The sequence below is a fragment of the Amaranthus tricolor genome, chromosome 17 (assembly GCF_026212465.1).
Source record: "Amaranthus tricolor cultivar Red isolate AtriRed21 chromosome 17, ASM2621246v1, whole genome shotgun sequence".
Taxonomy (NCBI): domain Eukaryota; kingdom Viridiplantae; phylum Streptophyta; class Magnoliopsida; order Caryophyllales; family Amaranthaceae; genus Amaranthus; species Amaranthus tricolor.
In genome coordinates this window covers 6,065,597-6,087,864 of record NC_080063.1, presented here as the reverse complement: position 1 = coordinate 6,087,864, position 22,268 = coordinate 6,065,597, and the positions used below count along the sequence as shown (strand labels likewise).

Here is a 22,268-nt window from a genome sequence, read left to right as displayed (position 1 = left end):
ATTAAGGAAGTAAACAACATTCAATAATATCATTACCAACAATATGCCAGAAATTTTGAAAAAAAGGAGACATACCATCTGGGCCTAGCGCCTAATTTGGGTGCACTTGAAAGAGAGCAGCTTGAACTTCTTCACCTGTAAAGTCTCGTGAGAGAATCTCAATATCTTGTTCCCCAAGAGTGGTCTTAATGGCATCTAAGACATCAGCCAAATTTCTATCACCTAATGTCTTAAAGAGATTTTTAAAATACTCCATCACAATTTGCTCCATATTGCGTGAGTCCTCTTGCATAATTCCATTTGAGTCATGTAATCTGACCAATCTGTTCTTCCTTTTTCGCATACTCTCCTTTTGATGAAAATATCGGGTGTTTTGATCATTATCCCTCACTACTATGTCTCTCGATCTTCTTCTTCAAAACATACTTTCCTCTTGAAGAAGCTTATTAACAATGGCAAATTGATCACGATACTCAATAAGATCACGTTGTTCTTTCGGGATATTGCTCAATTTCTGAAGTTTACGTTTCTCCTCTTCAAGTTTTCTTCTTAAGTCACCAAAAGTTCAATCACTCCAACATTGTAAATGAGCGAAAACTTTCTTGATACGACCAATCACTCCATTTGAAACCTCCCCTTTCCATTCGTCAGCTACAACTATCTCACAATCATCTTTATGAAGCCAAAAATCCTTAAATCTAAATCTTTTCTTTGCTTTACGACCCCTTTTGATCATTATACCATCTATGTGAAAAAGAATGGGCAGGTGATCAGATGTTGAGGAGACAATATTACGAACCAAAGCTTTCAGAAAGATATTAAGCTAAGCAGGATTCGCAAAAGCCTGATCAAGTCTTTCTTCAATAGCAACTACACCATTACGGAAACCAATCCATGTGAATTTCGGACCAATAAATCTGATATCAACTAACTACAGTAATCCACAGCTTCTCAAAATCCTCTCAACATCTAATTCTCTCTATCATTAGGACCACTGAGCTCATCATTAGATATAATGTCATTGAAGTCCCCAATTACTACCCACGGCAACAAGCATGAATTAGAAATCATCTTTAAAAGTTTCCACGACTATCTTCGTCTCACCCTTTCTAGGAGACCATAGAAACTAGTAAGTCTCCAAGTTGCCTTTCCTTTTGTAGAAATCACCAAATCAATACGATTTTGACTGTAAGAACCAACATTCCCATTAACTTCCTTCTTCCATAACATAGCTAAGTTGCCAGATGTTCCTCTTGGCTCAACCACAAAAATCCTTAAAAACCCCAGTGAATTTCTTAACCTGTTCTATAAAACCTCTTTTGCTAATTGTTTCCATTAAAAAGACAATGTCGGGGTTCTTCTTCACCATCGCGGTGAGAGCTTAAACTACAGAGGAATTCCACAACCCTTTACAATTCTAAGCCAAGCAATTCATTGCTGCGGACGAGTCCTTTCCTCGGGACTCGTCGGTGTGGATAAGAAAGAATTAGTAACAATTTGCTCGTACTCTTGGACATCACTTTCTCCCACATTTGTATGAGCTTTCCACATGTGCTCATTATCCTTCTTTTCATTTTGCTTAACAAACAAATCAACCACCTTACTTCTTTGTCGTTTCAGAGAAAATTCATCTTTCTCAAAATTTGCCTCGAAAAAAGTATGCTGAATTTTATTATCAGGTGGACACGAATCTACATTAGTTTTGATAGCTACGTTTACTTTCTTTACCTAACATATCCTGGTCGGTCTCCTTAAGTATGGTCTTGGACTTTATACTATTATCTGAATTATCTTCTTCTTTTTCACAATCTATCATGGTCTCCCGCCCAATGTACTCTTTCAAAACATCATCAACATAATTACCATCCTCCCCTTGCCCTCGTTTCAACCCTTGTTTTTACTGACCTTCCTTTATTAACTTCACTAGCCAATTTTCACCTACAACATTAGTACTTGTTCGACGTCCTACCTGAGCTCTCAACAATTCTCCTGGATATTGCCTCAGAGCATCCAATAACGCAGGAAATGAGAATACCTTTTCACATTCATCCTTAACATGACCTAAGTAACCGCAAACATAGAAATAATTCGAAAGTTTCTCGCACTTGAACTTAACCGCAAACATAGCAATATTCGAATGGAAATTCTGTAAATAATATGAGCTTTCTTCTTCACAAAAATATGTAGACCTTATAAGATAGTATGTACACCTTTTATCATAATATGTACATGTGAGTCTAGTTTTCAGTTTTCACCACTTTAATTGTTTTCACCTAATCCTGTCCATATATATATATATATATATATATATATATATATATATATATATATATATATATATATATATATATATTGACAAACTGATTCTGATTGTTATATACAGATTATTTCGGATTGAGTCAGGTCATATTCAATTTTAATTAGATGGAATAATTTTGGACTATTATAGTGAAAGGACAAGTGTTAGAAGATTTGGAGTTTCTAGTTTTCAAAGTGATTATATACATTACTAGTATTAGTGGTTTACCGAGATCGTCTCTAGCTAGCATGATTAACTAAGGTAGTATGCTGGTATTAATAGTAATTGTTGCGGTGACGAAACCTGAACTAAATTCTGCAAAATGCTGCCATCCATGTTACGGATGACAGATGATTGAATCGGTCAGCGCTTAACGCCGAGTATAACTTCCTATCCAGCTCAAAATACGGAAATTTTACGCTGTGTTTATAAAATAATAATTAAAGTACGAACTTATAATTAATTGACATCACCGTATACTTTTACCATATTCTTTTTCTGTTCCATACTTTTAAGTCATTAAGATACCATTCCCAATCCTGACAGAAGTACGGTAATCTTAACATTTAAGTAAGTTCATTTGGTTAATACTCATAACCATACCATGTATCATAACATCAACATTAACCAAGTTTATCACTGATCAACAAGCACATCAATATGACACCTGATATATGTAAGGGTCTGGTTAGGTGAAGATCGTAGTCCTAAACCCTAACTGTGGTGGGAGTCGTCACCCCTCCAATACAATTTATGCTCGAGCTCTACAGATAGGTAGCTAACATTCTGTCTTACACCGCATTTTACGTGCCAGCCAACACGAGCGCCGGGATTTTACATGCCGGTCCATGGTTCGACATTATCTTACTATCAGGGTTATTCAATCAATATTCATTCACACAAGTACATCATATTTTTATCACTACAATTTGACTTTGACTTTGACTTTGATTAACTTAGGTGATAACCTTTATTATTTAATAAAATTCTTAATCATATCGTAAAATTAACCTTTATGTCTTTGTACATTCATTATTAAATTTTTACACATTAAATTATATTTATAACTTTATTTTTAATAGTTCGCTAAATTCACACTAATAACTTAATATTCTATCAATAGTCTCCAAATTAATATTTTCCACAAGTAGCTACTAAAATCTATTTCTTTTTAACTAAGTTCCCAAAATCAACATTTTCAATTTTACAATAAATAAAACTTTATTCTCTTCAAAAAAAAATCAAATATTCTAATTAAAATTCAAGTTAAAATTGCATCATTTGTATAAGTTTTCAAAATTCTACAAGTTAACCAAAAATCAATATTTCAAGTTTAGAAAAATAAGTAAACTTATTAGATTTGCAAAAATCAACATTCTCGTTATAAAACAAATAAAACTTATAATTTCACAAAAATCAATATCTCTAGTTTTAAAACAAGTCAAACTTATAATTTTCACAAAAAGTCAATATTTCTATTTATAAAACAAGTAAAACTTGTAATCTCACAAAATTAATATTTCACATATAGTTTGAGCTGCAAGTATATACTAAAAATACTTTTACATCATTTTATATAAATTTTGGTCAAATAGTTAGCAAATAAAATATTTTGTATTAAATAGTGATTAAAAGTTACTTTTATTATGAAATCTCATACATTCAAGAAAAACACTTCAATATTTAACAACTAATAAAAATTTCTCAAAAATATCTTTTTAAATTGTTAATTTATTGTTATCACAAAAATGAATCTTTTCCCTCAATATCGCAAATTCTATAAGTATTTCCCACTTTGCATGAAATGGAAAAGTATTTCCCAATATACCGTCCACGTGGCAATTTTATTTTTTAAATTTCCTAGATAAAACCGCCAAATGAAACGGCGGTTTATGTTGAACAATAAACCGCCACATGAAGTAGCGGTTTGGTTAGGGTAAACCGCCATCTCATGTGGCGGTTTGCTCTGTGCCCTTGCAACATTTTATTTTGTTCTTTCAATTCCCATAAATAGTTAGCACAACATGTATTAAACTAGTTCAATACCATCTATTCCATATTAACCAACTACGAAGCAATTTGATTTGTAAACATTAATTATGAAAATAATGCGAACATATATTACAATCATGGAAAGTGATACAAGAAGTTCAATCCATATAAATTGATACAAAGTGCGTTAAACTACAATCCCCGACCCCTTTTGTTGTGCGCACCGATGGATGAGGATGGTGTAGACTCATCAACCTCTGCAAGGACATTAAGAGCAGGAGCTCGTCCTTGACTAGCACGCTGATATGTAATGATCGTATGCGGAGGCGACAGATGTGAAGGAGTGGTCATGGAAGCTGGAGGAACGAATGGCGACATAGCACGGGATGTCGATGGGGATCTGGAAGACCGACCTCGAGTAGATGAACGCTCGCGACCTCTTGTGGACCGACTACTTGATCCTCCGGAAGTGCTACCTCGATGGGTCGAACTCCGTGGAGGAGTGTGGAATGTATCATCAACCTCACCAATGATGGGTGGAGTCGGAATGAGGTAATCATACCTCGCCTGACTCAATGCATCGGTTAATGACGTGTTAATGGAGCCAAGGATCATACCCGATACCCCACATCAACTAGCAATGTAGCGGCCCCGTGAATCGTTTCATTGCATTGTATGAGGACTGATCTGATGCGCTCAGCCTGTATGTTATCATTAAATTGTTAAAATAATCACATAAAAGTATTACTATATGTTATGATTATTAAAAGAAGACGTTCCAGTAACGTAGATGTCGGATGGTAATTTGATCCTGGCTATGCAAATGTGGTGTTTGTGAGGCGTAGTATGGAGATACGCCTGTACCAATTCATGTACGCACCAGAGCTTTGACCGGTGCAGTTCTCTCCCTGAACCAATCGAGATGCTTAATCATTCCACGCATCTACTTGCGATCTATATCGTATGACGTAGTTCTTGTCCCCAGTCCTCCTATCAATCGCATGCAGTTGAGGTTGGGTGTCACAGGCATGCGGAATAAACTGCTCCAAACCGAATTGACGCATGACACGATCCGGGAGATGTAGTTCGACGATGACAAAGCAATTAGTAGACAACGCGATCTCTAAATCTCTTGGCCCGATCTACATATGTGTGGCAAAGCGTCCATCTTAGCCGTTGTGTAAGGCTGCCATGTCATCAGTAATAAATACAATTTATTGAAAACTAAACAAATAATAAATTTTAATAACCTAATCGTCCCGTTGTCGATCAAGTGCGTCTCGGTAGTAGACTAGAGTATGTGAGGAGTGGGACTTCGAAAGATATACGCGAAGTCAGCTGCGAACAAATGAACATTGTGTAATAGAAATCAATATACTCAATAATATATACAATTTGAATAGGGAATTGATTGTTGCTACCTCACTGCTAAAGGATCTATCCTACGACGATGTTGTGAACCTAAGACCAGTTCATAATCCTCTGCGTCATCGTCCTGATCATGTTGCCCAACGGGTCGAATCGTCCGAATCAAAGGCCTCCCTATATGAATATGCTCCCACGACCATATCTGTAACAACAACAAGCAGATTCCAATGTTCTTGGCACCCTTACAAGATGCTCGACATAAATTACGATACAGATACGCAAAGGTAGCACTTCCCCAACTATACACATCTACCCGCTCTAAGTCTCCTAGCAGAGGGAGATAGATCAACTGGACCGAGCCAGCGCTCTTGTCTGGAAACAAGATGCATCCAAACAGGTACAAAAAGTACTCTCGCGCATGCCTCTCGACTGTAATATCATCCGCATTGTCCTTTAGAACGCTAAAATGCTCTGTGAGCCAAGTCAAATTTAACGAGGATCTAGTTATGATATTCGTCTCCGTGTGGTCTTGAGGGTTTTTTGGCCAAACCCCCAGCAGCTCAAGAACTAAGGCTGGCCAATGTCCCTCTCCATGACTAATCAATGCTTGTCCTTCAATCGGAAGTCCTAGTATAACTGCAACATCTTGCAACGTAATCGTTGCCTCGCCAACCGTAAGGTGGAATGTATGAGTCTCCGGCCTCCACCTCTCCACTAATGCAGTGATAAGAGCTCGATCGAGCTTCAAACCCCCGCCCAACAACTAAAACTAACTAATTTCACTACCTCTAAAACTATGTCATCCACCTGCCAATGTAACGTACTCGCCTAGTAGTGCTGACGAGTAACCAACTGGGTAGTGGAGCCCTGCCAGACAACTAAGCTTCTATGGGTCGCCTGAAGTGTAAGTACTGATGGATCAACTGGGCCCGTCATCGTCATTATTCCTGTTACATATATACATTATTATCAGACTCAACATAATGATAAACTAGCATACAAGTAAAAAAAACATACCTAGTTAAGCTTTGACTATCCCTACAAGGACATGTTTTCTTATTATGACCACTAAATCCACAAATGCCACATGTGATACGAAGACGCGTCACCGGTGCATTCATTTCGTTCCTTATGCGAGTTGATCACGGACGACCCTTTCCACGCTTAGTTGAGGGATCTGGAACAACTGTAGGACCATTCCAAGGATCATAGGTGAACATGTTTGGAACAGGCATAAAGGTCTTCTTATATGTGGATACGTATTCTGTAGTGCGAAACGAAGGGTCCATAAAAGCATCATATGAAATGTTACGAGCTCGACACACTGCAAGAACATGTGAGCATGGTAACTTGAACATTGTTGGTTTCTGTTGCCATGACCAGTGGTGACCTCAAATATCCCACGTATTGTGTCTTATATCCTAACATCATGAAACCAAGTTTTTTCAATATTCTTATCAATCGTATCAGTTGATTTCTTGGCATACACATGTCCATTTTCTAATCTCTTTCTCCCTAAATTCCTCCTTTTTGCAAAGTATTCGTTAACTCGGTTGAATGTCATTCTAACCAATGAAGTGATTGGGAGACACCTGACCCCCTTCATTACGCCATTGAATACTTCAGACATGTTTGTAATTTTCACTCCATATCGATGACCACCATCATGAATCAAAGTCCATTGGCGCTCAGGAATAGAACCATCCACTAAGTACTTATATGCGTCCTCATCATACTCTTTAATACGATTCATATAGAATTTTTTTTTCGAATCTTTTTCTGTTCAGAAGCTTTTCCAAATAAATTTTCAACTACTAAGTTCTTGAACTTCTTATGGACGTCTGAAGCTAAATGATGTTTACAAAACCGATGGAATGCATATGGCTCTTTCCACTCTTTTCCAACTTTATTCATTGCATGCAAAATTCCCTTGACGATCAGATATAACACATAAGCCATCCCTTTTAGTGACATAATGCCTTATACAATCCAAAAACCAACTCCATGTATCGTTGCTCTCTCCCCCAATAATGGCAAAGGCAAGCGGGAACAACTGAGAATTTTCATCTAACGCCATAGCAATCATAAGTGTGCCTTTGTACTTTCCGTAAAAATGTGTGCATCTATAGAAATAAGGGGACGATAGTAAGGAAAACCTTTAATGAACGGTCCGAAAGCCCAGAAAATTCTCTGAAAAATAACTCTGGTAGGATCCATTCTCGGTTGGACTTCCCAATGCACCATTGTTCCTCCATTAGATTGCATTAATGCCTGCAGGTACCTTGGAAGCTCCTCAAAAGACTTATCCCAATCCCCAAAGACTTTGGTTATTGCTTTATTTTTGGCTAACCAAGTTCTCTTGTATGTTATAACGAATCCGTATTTATTGTTAACAAAATTAACAATTGACTCCACCTTGAAAGCTGGATTAACTCTTATCATATCCACAATAAGATCAGTAACAAAATTAGAAGTAAGGAAGGGATGTTCATCACTGTAATGTGCTGCGCAATCTTGATTATGACCCTTATATCGCACAATCTTAAATGAACCAGTGACGGTCATGATAGCTCGCATCCCCCATTCACAACCTTGCTCCTCCGCATTAGTACATTGGATAACATACTTTAAAGGCTCCGACTCAATTACACGGAAGTTTCTATTTTTAGATATCGCTCATGCTTTAACATTCTTCTTAAGGTGGTCTAAGGAGCTAAATTCTTGCCCTATCCTAAAGTCACCATTTTCAGTCATGGAGTTGTCATTACTCTAGGTCATCCATGCATCAATCAATCTTTGATCAACCTCATCAATTTTAAGCCAGTCTTGAGATGGAGCACCATCTCTAATCACTGCATCTAAAGCTTCTCTTTTTTCATCATTCTCCTCTGAATCAGAATCAATATGCTCATCCTTCTGATCTAAAGAGTCAACCTCGTTGGCATTACGCCTACCCAAGTGACTCGTGGAGAAGGTGTTCATTACACCACCACCAATGCCACGTGAATGAGTTGGAGAAGTAAACTCATCTAAGTGCTCATTAACGTAATTTGGGTTAGTTAACATTTCTGTGAATGTATCATGGCGTACACTATGACCTGATTTTGGAAGTTCCATGCTAGTCATGACTTCCCTCGCATTACTCAAATTTGCAACCATTTCGACATAAACCTCCATTGCCGTTCCAGGGGCTTGTGATGCTGCATAAGCAAGACCACTTATGCTTTCATCATTCTTAACCGGGATTAACACATTTTTCCCAGTCACCGGATATTTCATCTCCATTTTTAACATAAAAAAGTTGCGATCACAACCAATTACTTCATAGACTTTGCTATGAAACACCTCAAAAGTAGTATTCTGATGATGGATAAACATCACTGCATTCAATCCTCCATTATACACAACATCGGATCCAGTATAACTTACTTCCCCACCCCAATACACTACAACAGGATAATGATCCATATTTTGCACACACAAGCATGTTTTTCATGTGATTTCACATACACTTTATTGTTCATTATGAGTAAGGGAAGTGTAAATGTGAATACAAGAATGTGTAATATTAAAGTATTCCAACACTTATTAGAAGGGTCAATTCAAATATAAAGCTAACAATATCATGAATATATACTAAAACCATTAAACTAACCCTACAACGTAGTAAACTTTCATTGAAGTATTTCATCAAACACTTTATATGCATACAAACCAAATCATAAAATTCAACTACAAATATGTAAAATGTAAGCTTAAATCATGAAATCAAGAGAATGTAACAAACAATCAATATATTATAACTTAAAATGACAATAATAATGAACAAAAAACTCAATTTGCAAATTGAAAAAATTTAGGGTTATATTCGTACCTTATATGAGGATGAAAATGAAAAAGTAACAACGGAGAAGATGGCAATGTAGTTGATTAATTTAGTTCAATGAGAGGAATTGTGAATATAAAGTAAATGAGGAGTGTAGAAAATTTTTTTTTAAAGAAAACCTGCAGCAATGAGAAACAAATGGGATGAAGTAAAAAAATGAGGCAGCAGGTTTCGTTTTGTACAGCAGCAAAACCGCCATCTCATGTGGCGGTTTACTCTAAATTTCTTTTCTTTTTTTTTAAAAAAAAAATCCATGTAATGCAAAACGCTATTTCATATAACGGTTTTCTTAAAATTTATAAGCAAACCGCTATGTGAGGTAGCGGTTTTAAAGAAAAAAGGAAAAAAAAAAAATTCTCCCACCTGTCCTACGTGGACAGTACACAGGGAAATATTTTTTCCTTTGACGTACATTGGGAAATATTTTTATCTTTGGCATTATTTTGGGAAATTATTCCACAAAAATAGTTGTAATAATTTAAAATAGTAAATCAAACTCTTTTTTATATATATATAATAGTGGTCGAATGGCCTATGAGTGTTTTGGGCCCTTTTCACATAAAAAGAACGGCTTAATTTAATGTATCGTACTAAATCCTAGATTTAAATAATTAACATAACCACTTAGAAATTTACTATAACTTTAAGGATAAACTTAAATCTCAAAATAAAGTATAATAACAATATTCTTAATATAACCATACTTAATAAAAAAAATAAGTTCATAAAATAACTTACTGCCTTATAAACTAATTTGAAGGCTAACATAAACATATTAATAAAGTTGTAACATAAAAACTCTTAAATATAATAGCATTCCTAATGTAACACATAACTCATAAACATACTAGCACTAATTTATAACATGAATCATACTTAATATTATTAGAATGTAATTTTGCACCCAACTTCCTAATCTTGTTCAAAGATTATTAAATTAGCACACCAAAAAATACTTTTAGCATACACATACTTAATATAATCTTGATCATAATTTCCTTAAACTAACTTCCTACTAAAACATATCAACATATTTCATACTTTGCATATTATAAAGTAAATATAATGTAAAATTCCACAAAAAGAGTAAGGTAAGAAGTTATACCATACTAACACTAATGATTCACTAGTGGAAAAAACGTCGTTTGCTGCGGTTTTTTTGCCATTATTTGCTGCGGTTTTGGCCCCAGCAATAGTGATAGCAGCAAATGTCCTTTTTTAAATGCTGCGGTTCAAAACCGCAGCAAATAAGGGCATTATTTGCTGCGGTCATAGGCAAAAACCGCAACAAATAAGGAGGGTTATTTGCTGCGGTCAGTGGCAAAACCGCAGCAAATAAGTGGGGCATTATTTGCTGCGGTCAAGGGCAAAACCGCAGCAAATACCTCTCTTTTTTTTTTTTTTCTTATTCCGTTTTATCCTTATAATAATGCAATAATAATACAATGTAATAACAGTGATTAATCCAATGATAATCACAGATAATCAACATTAATCTCTTTGTAATAATAAACTCTCGCTCGTATATATAATATAATATTATGTACGTACATATATATATATATATATATATATACATTCAAGTATAAAAAATAATCTATACTAATTACAATTTATGAAGGAAAAATAATCCCGAGTTCTGTGAACAATTATTCACATCAGCTATAGAGATATATGTTATATGTCCTTTAAGATTCTACCATTTCCAACTTTACATGAGGTCCATCTATCTTGTAACTCCAATACCAGCTTCCCGTATCTTTCTTTGCATCTTCGATGGGTTCTAATTGCATTGATACACCTACAATTCAACGGATATCACATCATTCGTATTTCCAAAATACGTAACAAAATCAGCTGGAAATTCCAATGCATCAATCAGCAATTATATAAGTGTTTCCACAAACCTGGATTTGTTGAGGTAACCTTCAACCTACAACCATCAGGAACCTCAAAAACATGATTCCCCTGCATCACAGACAATCACCTTATAAGAACCCACTTAACAAAACCAGCAAGTGACTGTGTATAATGTAACTACAGGGTCTGCATCAGATAGACGTTGTAAGATGTTATTTAAGGAAATGCGAGGATCTATAAAATCAATGAAATGCATTGGAATTAGTCATACTATCTGATGTAACTTCATCTGCATAAGCCTTAACCGTCATTCCATAATTTTTCTTCACCACCACAATCACCAATTCAACCATCTTCACCACCACAGTCACCTATATCATCATCACCACCACCAGTACACACATCACCAAATCAAGGTTTAGGTGACACTACAGTTCCCACTGACCATCTAACCTCCATTCTCCTAAAACTCAATGATTTGCAGTCCAGCTTTCTTGTTTTTAAAGATGAAATTCGTGTCTCCATAGCCTCACTATCTGCTCAAATGGACCAAATGGAAGCACATTTGGGGGCCAAACTGGACACAGTAGAGGTGGAGACAGAATATGTTGATGATGAAGCTCCTGCAACTTAATTTCTCCTTTTTCATTCCTTCTTATTTGTTGCAACTATCACTCTCATTAAACAATCTTTTTATGCTTTTCAATTTGTACCAGCTGGGGTACTGCTTAATACTCTGGATCATATTTTCCTTTTATGCTACTAACTTTTGTCATTTTAATCATTGTTGATCATGTTTGCATTAATTGCTTATGCTCTTTTAATTTGTGCATCCTTATTCTCTCTTTGACTATAACTATATGTTTAGTGTTGTGGCTTGATTGCTCCATTTCTTTTTGAATGATGTCAAAAGGGGGAATATTTAGCACAAACTTAAATAATGCTTGAGTATGCTTAGTCTGATATACATTTATTCTGTTGAACATTAGGACTGTGGCTATGCTCTGGTGGCTATGCTCTGATGATTAATAAGTTTAGCTCTGATATACATACTGAGATACATACTTTGATTGTTATGATTTATATGCTCTGATGATTACTTGAATATTGTTATGATTTATATGCTCTGATGATTACTTGAATGCTATGTTAAAAGTTCTTACAATGCTTAGAATTTTGGTAAATTTTTTTTTGTTTAGTTTTATTTGAAATCTTAAGTTATAAACTACTTCCGATGTTTTGATTATGCTTAAGTTATTTTAAATATTTCTGATTAATAGAGTAATTTGTTTTTAATGTATGCTTGGTAAATTATATTGTAACAAGTTAATTTACTAAGTAATGTAGAGTTGTTTTAATCTCGAACATGCTCTTCAATATTGGTTTTACTCTATTTTGTTTAAGTTTGTTTTAAAAGTTTGTCATCATCAAAAAGGGGGAATTTGTTGGACCTCTTGAGTTTTGATGATGACTACACTTTATTTAAGCAAATATGTTTTTAGAGATTGTGTGCCGGTCGATATCCGGTCGTGATAATGATCGTTGATAGTACCTATGACTTAGCTTATGGAAACGTACAAGTCAAAAGGTTTCAAAAGAGGTTAGGAGAAGCATATCGCTTGGGATGTAAAATGGAGACAACAGATCTACTGTTCCTAAGTTGGATGTTCTAGCTAAACTGAAGTCTGGAGACAACGCACTGTTCCTGAGCTGAAGGTTGACTACGTTGACTGAAAATTCTGGCTATTATATTTTAATTATTATTTTTAGTTAATGTATTTAATAAAATTAATTTGTTGCAGTAGTAATTTATTAAAATTAATTGGCAAATCGTTTTTCTTAAATAAAATGAATTAACGTCCTTATTTTCTTAGATCCTTTATTTTAGGATCTATTTTTAGTAAATATTGGATTTACTAAAAATAGAATTAGTTGTTGTTGAATGGGTCTTAGCTATCATTCTTAACCGTCTTTATACCTACAAGTTAGCAAGTAACCATTCGTAATAAGCATAACCGTTTCTATTTATAGCAAACACGTTCCAGCAATTAGTACTGGAACAGGATCAGCTATTGAAAAAACTGCTGCTTGAAGGGAACAGAAGCTATTTTAGGCAAATGGGAACAGCGGTTATTTCTGTATGATTTGACTTAATCAAATAACCGTATGGTTGCTTTATCCACATTACTCCCATGATCTTTTGATAATGGGATAATGGATTGGAATATTCCATATTCTTAGGGATTTTAGCTCTATAAATAAGAGACTCGGTTATTCATAAAAACTTGCCTTAGTATGAGCCATTAAATCATACGTAATTTTGGGAGAATTTTTACAAGAAAATTTTGTTTTAAAAATGCCAATTAATTTATAATATTTTCTTGTGCAACTCATTGATTTTATTTTAGAGAATTTTTATCCTTTATGTAAGGGTTTTTGAGAGAATCTTTGTAATTAGACTCGGGTGAGTCTAAGGGGGAATTAGAATGCTTCTAGTGAAGCTGGAGAAGAGAATAGCTTTGAGTGAAGCTATTGAGGAGTTTAGCTTTTAGTGAAGCTAAGTTTGTTGCTTTGAGTGAAGCAATTTGAGAGAGAAGAGTTGGCCTAGTAGATTCGCTTCGAGTGAAGTAAGATGTTTAATGTAATTGTAACGAGTTGCCTTAAACATAGTGGAGAATTTAGAAATCCCAAGGGGTCGTGGTTTTTCCTTCTATTTTGGCCTAGAAGGTTTCCACGTAAAAATCGTTTGTCTCTTTTAATTATTTCGCTCTAAGTTTAAGCTTTATTTATTTTATTTAATTCCGCAAAAACAGGGCAAAAACGCTTAAACTAGTAACAACAACAATTCACCCCCCCTCTTGTTGCTGTTCTCGTTCCTAATTGAGTCTACAATTGGTATCAGAGCCCTGTTCCCAGTAGATCAGGAAACCCTGAGGGCAGAATCCTGGTGTTCCCGAAAATGTCAATTATGAACGAGCGAATGGAAGAAGGTTATTCTACTCAAAGACCGCCCATGTTCGATGGAAAAATTCTATACATAATGGAAGAATAGGATGAAGATTTTCATCAAAGCGGAAAATTATCAAGTTTGGAGAGTCATCGAAATTGGAGATTTTGAGGTAACCATTACTAACTCCAATCATGAAATTGCTCCCAAACTCAAACCGTATTTGAAAAAGAAGATTTTCAAAAGATAGAAATTAATGCGTTTGCCATAAAGCATGTATGTTCTTCTAACTCATTTTCTATCCATCCATCCAAATTGAGTAAAAATAAATTGATTGAGATGCTAAAGGAGACACAATCTAAACTTGAAAATTGCAATGTTAAGTGTCTCCAATTAGAAAAAGAACTCAAGGTAAGCAAAGACCATATCTCCTATATAAAAACCTTTAGATCCGATGTCCAAAACAGATTTTTCGGTTTGTTGGACCAAATTATAATTCTAAAGGAAAATATGGAGAGAATTAAAAAGGAAAATGTTATTCTTAATATTGAGTTGTCGCAATACAAATTATTAGGCTTGAATAAAGAATTGAATGACGCATCTACTAAAGATTTGTGCAATGATTTTCAAAATTTAAAGTTGAATCTAGAACCTAACCGTAACAATAATGATAAACTTGAATTAAATTCAAGAGAAAAAGGGAAAATCAAAAGTGTTCCCAAATGGATTCAAGAAGCTAAAAGTAAAAATTCAAAACGCCTAGATCACTTTAAGAATAACAAGAAGAAAAAGGCTTACGTTGATTTCCCTAGAGACAGAATCTGTTCCTTCTGTGGAGGAACTGGCCATCTGAAGGACCAGTGCACTAAAAGGGAACAGTACACTGTCTCCAACAGAACTTATGTTGATAACGTTTGGACGAAGAAAACAGATTCTTGTAAAATCGACAAGGAACCCAAGACAGCCTGGGTTCCTATAACTAACCATTAATTTTTTTTTTAGGTCCAAGTGAGGGGGAACAGCTCATGGTATCTCGACAGTGGGTGTTCCAAGCACATGACGGGTGACAAATCTAAATTTCTCTCACTTGAAGCCTATGATGAGGGAACAGTAACCTTCGGTGACAATATGAAGGGTAAGATAATCGCCAAAGGAAAAGTTGGAAGAGCATGTTCCCATGCTATCGATAATGTGTTTTTAGTCGAGAATTTGAAACATAACTTACTTAGCATTTCTCAATTTTGCGATAAAGGTAACTCTGTGAACTTTACTTTTGAAAAGTGCATTATTTCTAGGAATGACACAGGAGACACCGTTCTTGAGGGAATCAGAAAAGGGAACACTTATGTTGTGGACCTGGACACTGTTCCCAAAACCAGTCTAACGTGTCTAAGCGTTATAGAAGACGACCCACTTCTTTGGCATAAGCGTCTAGGTCATACTAGTTATACATTGATTAATACATTAAGATCAAAAGACCTAGTTAGAGGACTACCAGCTATAAAATTACTTAAGGATGAAATTTGTGATCCTTGTGCCAAAGGAAAACAAGTTAGGTCATCTTTTAAACCAAAGAATGTTGTGACCACCTCTAAACCACTTGAATTATTACATATGGATCTATGTGGACCTATGAGAACACAAAGCCGTAGTGGCAAAAGATATGTGTTTGTTATTGTTGATAATTATAGTAGATTTACTTGGATTTTATTTTTAGTTAGTAAAGATGAAGCCTTTAATGAGTTTGTTTCTTTCGCTAACAAAATACAAAAATCTACCAATAATCAAATTATTCACATAAGGTCAGATCATGGTAAAGAATTTGAAAATTCAAGTTTTATGAGTTATTGCAATGAACATGGATTAAGTCATAATTTTTCGGCACCACGAACACCACAAAAAAATGGCTAGAACCATGTTATTTTCTAGTGGTCTACCTAGAAATTTTTGGGCCGAAGCTGTTAATACTGCATGTTATATTTTGAATCGTGTATTAATAAGACCAATCACTTCTAAGACACCCTATGAATTGCTTAAAGGTGTTAAATCAAATATTTCCTATTTTCGTGTATTTAGATGCAAATGTTTTGTACATGTTAATGGAAAACGAAATATAGGTAAATTTGATGAAAGAAGTGATGAAGCAGTATTTCTTGGCTATTCATCTCAAAGTAAGGCATACAGAGTTTATAACAAAAGAACAATGAGCATGGAAGAATCAGTTCACATAATTTTCGATGAAACTAACTTTTTGTCAAGTGAACAGGATACAAATAATTTTAAGATAGGTCTTGCAAATCTAGAGAATGATGAAGAAGAAATGAAAATACAAGATCAAGGAACAGTAGGTGAACAGCTGATCCCAGAAGAGGCAGAAAGGAACGGTCTTGATCAGGAACAGCCAGTACGTCAGAACCAACAGACTGTTCCCTATCCAGCTGTTCCCACAGAAGAGCAAAACTATCCAGTAGCTGAACAGAATGTTGATCAAGCTGATGAACCAGAACATGCTACTGTTCCTACAAGAGAATTTGTGCCCAAACCTTGGAAATATCGAAGTTATCATCCTCTTGATTTGATTATAAGTGATTTGAATAAAGGAACACAAACTAGATCTCAAATGAGAAACTTTTGTGCACACTTTGCGTTCCTATCATCACTCGAGCCCAAGAATCATGAAGAAGCTCTAAAGATTCCGAATGGATCGTGGCCATGCAAGACGAATTAAATGAATTTGAAAGAAATAAAGTATGGCACTTGGAACCCAAACCGAAACACAAAAAGGTAATTGGTTTGAAATGGGTATTTCGGAATAAACTGGATGATCATGGAATAATTGTTAGAAACAAAGCAAGGCTCGTGGTCAAAGGATACAATCAACAAGAAGGTATTGATTATACCGAGACATTTGCTCCGGTAGCGAGGTTAGAGGCTATAAGAATCTTAATTTCTTTTGCTGCATTCATGAACTTTAAATTATATCAAATGGATGTGAAATGTGCTTTCTTAAATGGTTTTCTTGATGAAGAAGTTTTTGTTGAACAACCCCCAGGCTTTGAAAATACCTCTTGTCTTGATCATGTCTACAAGCTTGATAAAGCTCTTTATGGCTTGAAACAAGCTCCTAGGCAATGGTATGAAAGACTATTAAAGTTTTTGATTCAAAATGACTTTGTAAGAGGCAAAATTGACAAAACCTTATTCTTTAAGAATAGAGGTTCGGATATTTTAGTTGTTCAAATATATGTTGATGATATTATCTTTGGAGCCACCAATGAACTGTTGTGTAAAGAATTTGCCAACCTTATGAGCACTGAATTTGAAATGAGCATGATGGGAGAATTAAATTTCTTTCTTGGTTTGCAAATTAAACAAACGGCTAATAGTATCTTTATTCATCAACAAAAATACATAAAAGAACTTCTTAAGAAGTATGGGTTAAACAACGCTAGTTAATAAAATCATATTATTATGTAACCTACGAGTTTGAACCAGAATATAAACTTTTGCTAATTGTTTATGAATTTTTACTAAGTGTTGGCTACTTACCGAAAAGATGCAAAAATGTTAAAATATGAAATAAATACTAATTGGACTATTTTGGATTTGAAATTTTTATGAGACTCTTATATGGACAATAGGTTTGGAATTTGATCATTGGATAAGCTTATACAACCATCTATTGACCTTTGTGAATTTTAAATAAAACAGTAAATCCAAAATCAATAAAATATAAAATAAATACTAAAAGGACTATTTTGAACTTATTTTTATGGGACACTCTCATATATAGTAGGATTATATGAGAACCCTTGGACAAACTTTCGTGGACATTTAAGGACATTAATAATTTTATGTCGGTTTATCGGTAAATTGGCCAAACAATTTAGTTAAAATGCATTGGCTCATTTTTATTGAAACTTCTGGTCCAAAACTAACTTCATATAGTTTGTGGACATCTAATATATTTTTTAGAATATTTTTATTGGTTATTATGGATTTTTAATTAATTTATATGTTTAATCGATAAAAATTCTTTATTAAGTATTACGAAAATTTTTCCTTAAGTTTTATAAGTTTATATAGTCTTGTAAAGAATTTATATATCCCCTAGAACCTTGTCATAATTTGTGAATTTTTTTTATGGTAATCTCTTAGTTATCGAATTAGCATATATGTTGACTTTTCCTTTAAAGGATGTTGACTTGGAGTTTGACTAGACTACGGTTGACTTATAGCAATGTGAAATAAATAACATGAAGTCTTGTTTGAAATTATGTGTACTTAGATGAATGACTCTTATAGTAAGAAAATGTCGAACCACGAACCTGCGTGTAATCCAGCGCCCGAGTTTCTCGGCACGTAGAAATGTGGGGTTAGACAGGGGGTCCAAAAGAGTCCCATCCCGTAGAAGCTAGAGCATAAAAATTGGTGGAGTGACGACTTCCATCACAGTTAGAGTGTGGAACATGTTCCTCCTCTAGCCAGACCCTTACATATATCAGATAGTCATTATTATGTGTGTTGTGCAAATGTGATTTTTTGGTCTAACTAGAAGCATTGGATGAACCTTATAGTTACCAAGTGTAGGTGACTGTAGCCAATACGTTATTTACATTCGTGTGATAAATGTGAAAAATTATTGAAAATATTCCAGAATTGTAAATGAGAAACGAGATCCGAGAAACTTAAAATCAAGGCTTGCAATGTACTTTTGCATATCTCGTGAATATATTATAATTGTCATATTATTATATTGTTGAGAAGTTTTTATTCGGCGTTAGGCGCTGATTCCGATTCAAATGGCTGTCATCCGTATCATGGATGACAGTATTTTGCAGGAAGGTTTAGCTTCAGGTTTCGATCCAGGCTGCAACATTTACTTATATATCGAGAACTTAGCTGCTTTTTGTACCTTTCATGATGACTTGATTATGATGTATCTCTTTTTATTTTGAACAAACAATATTTCTTATCAGATGTAATATTTTTTAATATTTAATTTTAAAGAATTTTAGTTTGTATGATTTGAAGTTTTTTTAACAGTTCGGCATTTGAGACTTCCGCTACATTATTGTATTAGATATTATTATTATTATTATTATTAAATGTTAATCTTGTATCGAGAGTGCCGCTACTGTTACAACACCCATGTGATGTAGTAGGTATTGGTAATAATGTTGATTAAACTCTAATTATTCACTCTAATTTTTGTTGAATGGCATGGATAAGTTTAAATTTGGAGGGAAAATTACAAATTGTTCAATTACATAATTAAAAATACAAAGTCTTCACTGCCATTAATTAAATTACATAATTAAAAATACAAAGTCTTAATTGCCATTAATTAAATTACATAATTAAAAATTACAAAAAGGGGAAGCCAACACATGGATTAATGGGGAAAATCGCCAAAAAGTACGATGTTTACTGGAAAACCGTACGTAGAATTTGGGCTAAAGTTAAATCTCAGCAAAAGGAGAGGGCCACATTGGATGCAAGTAGCAAAAAGTTTGGTAGAAACAATAGGACAATAATACCATTTGATGAAAGGAGATTCCAAGGCTTAGAAAAGGCCAAAAAGACAAGTTAACAAGCATGTTAGCCAATCAACTGTATGGAGATGGAAGAAAAAGAAACACATACGCAAGCATACAAATGCAATTAAGCCACTGTTAACTGACACAAACAAGAAGGACAAGTTATTCTTTTGTATTTCTAGTTGTAGTTATGATGAACAGACAGATGCTTTCAAATTCAGTGACATGTCTAACATAGTTCACATAGATTAAAACTTGTTCTACCTCACTAGAACACAACAAACGTACTATCTTACCCTAGGAGAACCTAAGTCGCATAAGGAATTACAGTCAAAAAGATTTGTTCCCAAAATTATGTTTATGTGTGTGGTTGCTAAACCGATGTATTCTAGTGAAGATCAATTAATTTTTGATGGAAAAATAGGTATTTTTCCTTTTACAGCTCAAGTGTTAGCACAAAGAAGTTCCAAAAATAGGAAGAGAGGGGAACTAGAACCCAAACCCACTCAATGCATAACAAAGATACACATAAGATCAATGCTAATTGACAATATCTTACTGGGTATTAGAGAAAAATAGCCAGAAGGTGCAAGCAACACAATTTACATACAACAGGATAATGCAAAACCACACATTCTTGACAATGATCAATATTCAAGGAAGCTGCAAATGAAGATGGATTCAATATCCATTTAGTTCAACAACCTCCAAATTCCCCAGATATAAACGTTTAGACTTAAGTTTTTTTAGGTTTATTCAATCATTACAACACCAAAAAGCAGCATACAACTACACAAAATTGGTTAGGGCAGTCACAGGTGCTTTTGAAGTTTTAGAACACCACACGTACATTAAGGGTTGTTTGGATAACCTTACAAGCATGTAAGGTTGAGGTATTGAAAAAACTTGGTGGTATTGACTACCATATTCCACACATGAACAAAACCAAACTAGCTAGGGAAGGGAGACTACCAGATTATTTAACAGTTAGGAAAGAAATCATTTATGAGTCACTCTGTCATTTGGATGCAAATCATATAGGGGTTACTTTACTATACTTGGGAATTGAAGACCAAGATATTTTCCATCAAGCAACACAACCAACAACAATAATTATTGTGAGCCAGCAGGAAAACCAAGAGTAACAAGAAATAACAGAACCAACAACAACAATTATTGTGAGCCAGTAGAAAAACAAGGTTCAACATGAAACAACAGAACAAACAACCACATTAACAACAACACAAATCCTACAACAACCAGCAACACAACAACCAACAACAGCCAGCAACCAGCACCAACAAAATGTTTAGGGTTAAATATTCATATTCACACTTTTGGGCTTATTGTAGTGGATGAAAATGTTTAGGGTTAAACATCATGTAGATTCATTTAACTTGTTTATGACTAAACATTTAATGGAAAGTTTTTGGGGTTTTTAATGGCAAAATAAAATCATTTTAGGCACATCTCTCAGAAAATAACATGTTTTCATCATTGAGATCCATAAACATACTCTTTGCCTCCTAAAACCATAAAGATTGGTGGCACTGTGAGTATGTATATGGATTTTTGTAGCAACTAATAAGCCCCCTTTTCATAAATCATTGAGCTTTTCATTGGTCTAAGAAAAAAATCATCACAGACCAATACATACGAACATGCATAATCAAGAAAAAATAAAAACAAAATGTAACATCATTAGTCAGAAGGAAAGAATAATCGTTTCACATACGAGAAAAGGGAAAAGGTCATCATCAGGTAGATCAAGTCCCAAATCAAACATAGCCAAAATTTCTTCATCCTCACTATCTATGGTTCTTCCCCAATTTGGAGAAGTTTCAACAGAAGAATGTGGTGAGGAAATATAAATCCTCATCTTCACAATCACCAAACAACAACTTCAGTACAGGATGACAGAGAGAAGAATTAGGCGACTCCATTACCGGATCTTTTTAAAAAAAACTCAAACTTAGACGATAGGAGAGAGGAGAGAAGAAGATTGAAAATGTAGATCTATTATAAATTTACTTGTTGCAAAAACTATGGGTAGAGAGTAGGATTGGGCATGAGTTGGATTTGGTTCGGGTCTAGCTAAACTCAAATCCAAACTCTAATTTTTATTGGATTTGAACGAAAGACTATGGACCTAGATTCAACCCGCTCCCTTAGGCTTCAAAAATATATAGATTCAGACTCTTAAATTTAGATCAGCTTGGTCGAATGTCTTAGTGTTTAAGACGTTAAGAAGCATGCCCATACCTAGAAGAGTGAGTAACAACTCATGAGATCTTACACTTAATTTATATATAATACACTTCTAATAATAAGTACTTTATAAAATAAAAATCAGTAATTTTATTTATCTTTCTTCAT

General features: G+C 34.5%; 1 protein-coding gene across 1 annotated transcript; it reads right to left on the bottom strand.

Moving 5' to 3' along the window:
- Positions 1–7,741: 7,741 nt before the first annotated feature.
- On the bottom strand, positions 7,742–8,236 carry LOC130803678 (uncharacterized). Its single transcript, XM_057667880.1, has one exon. It carries the CDS (start codon positions 8,234–8,236, stop codon positions 7,742–7,744), a length of 495 nt encoding a protein of 164 aa, XP_057523863.1.
- Between the last annotated feature and the right edge of the window lie 14,032 nt (positions 8,237–22,268).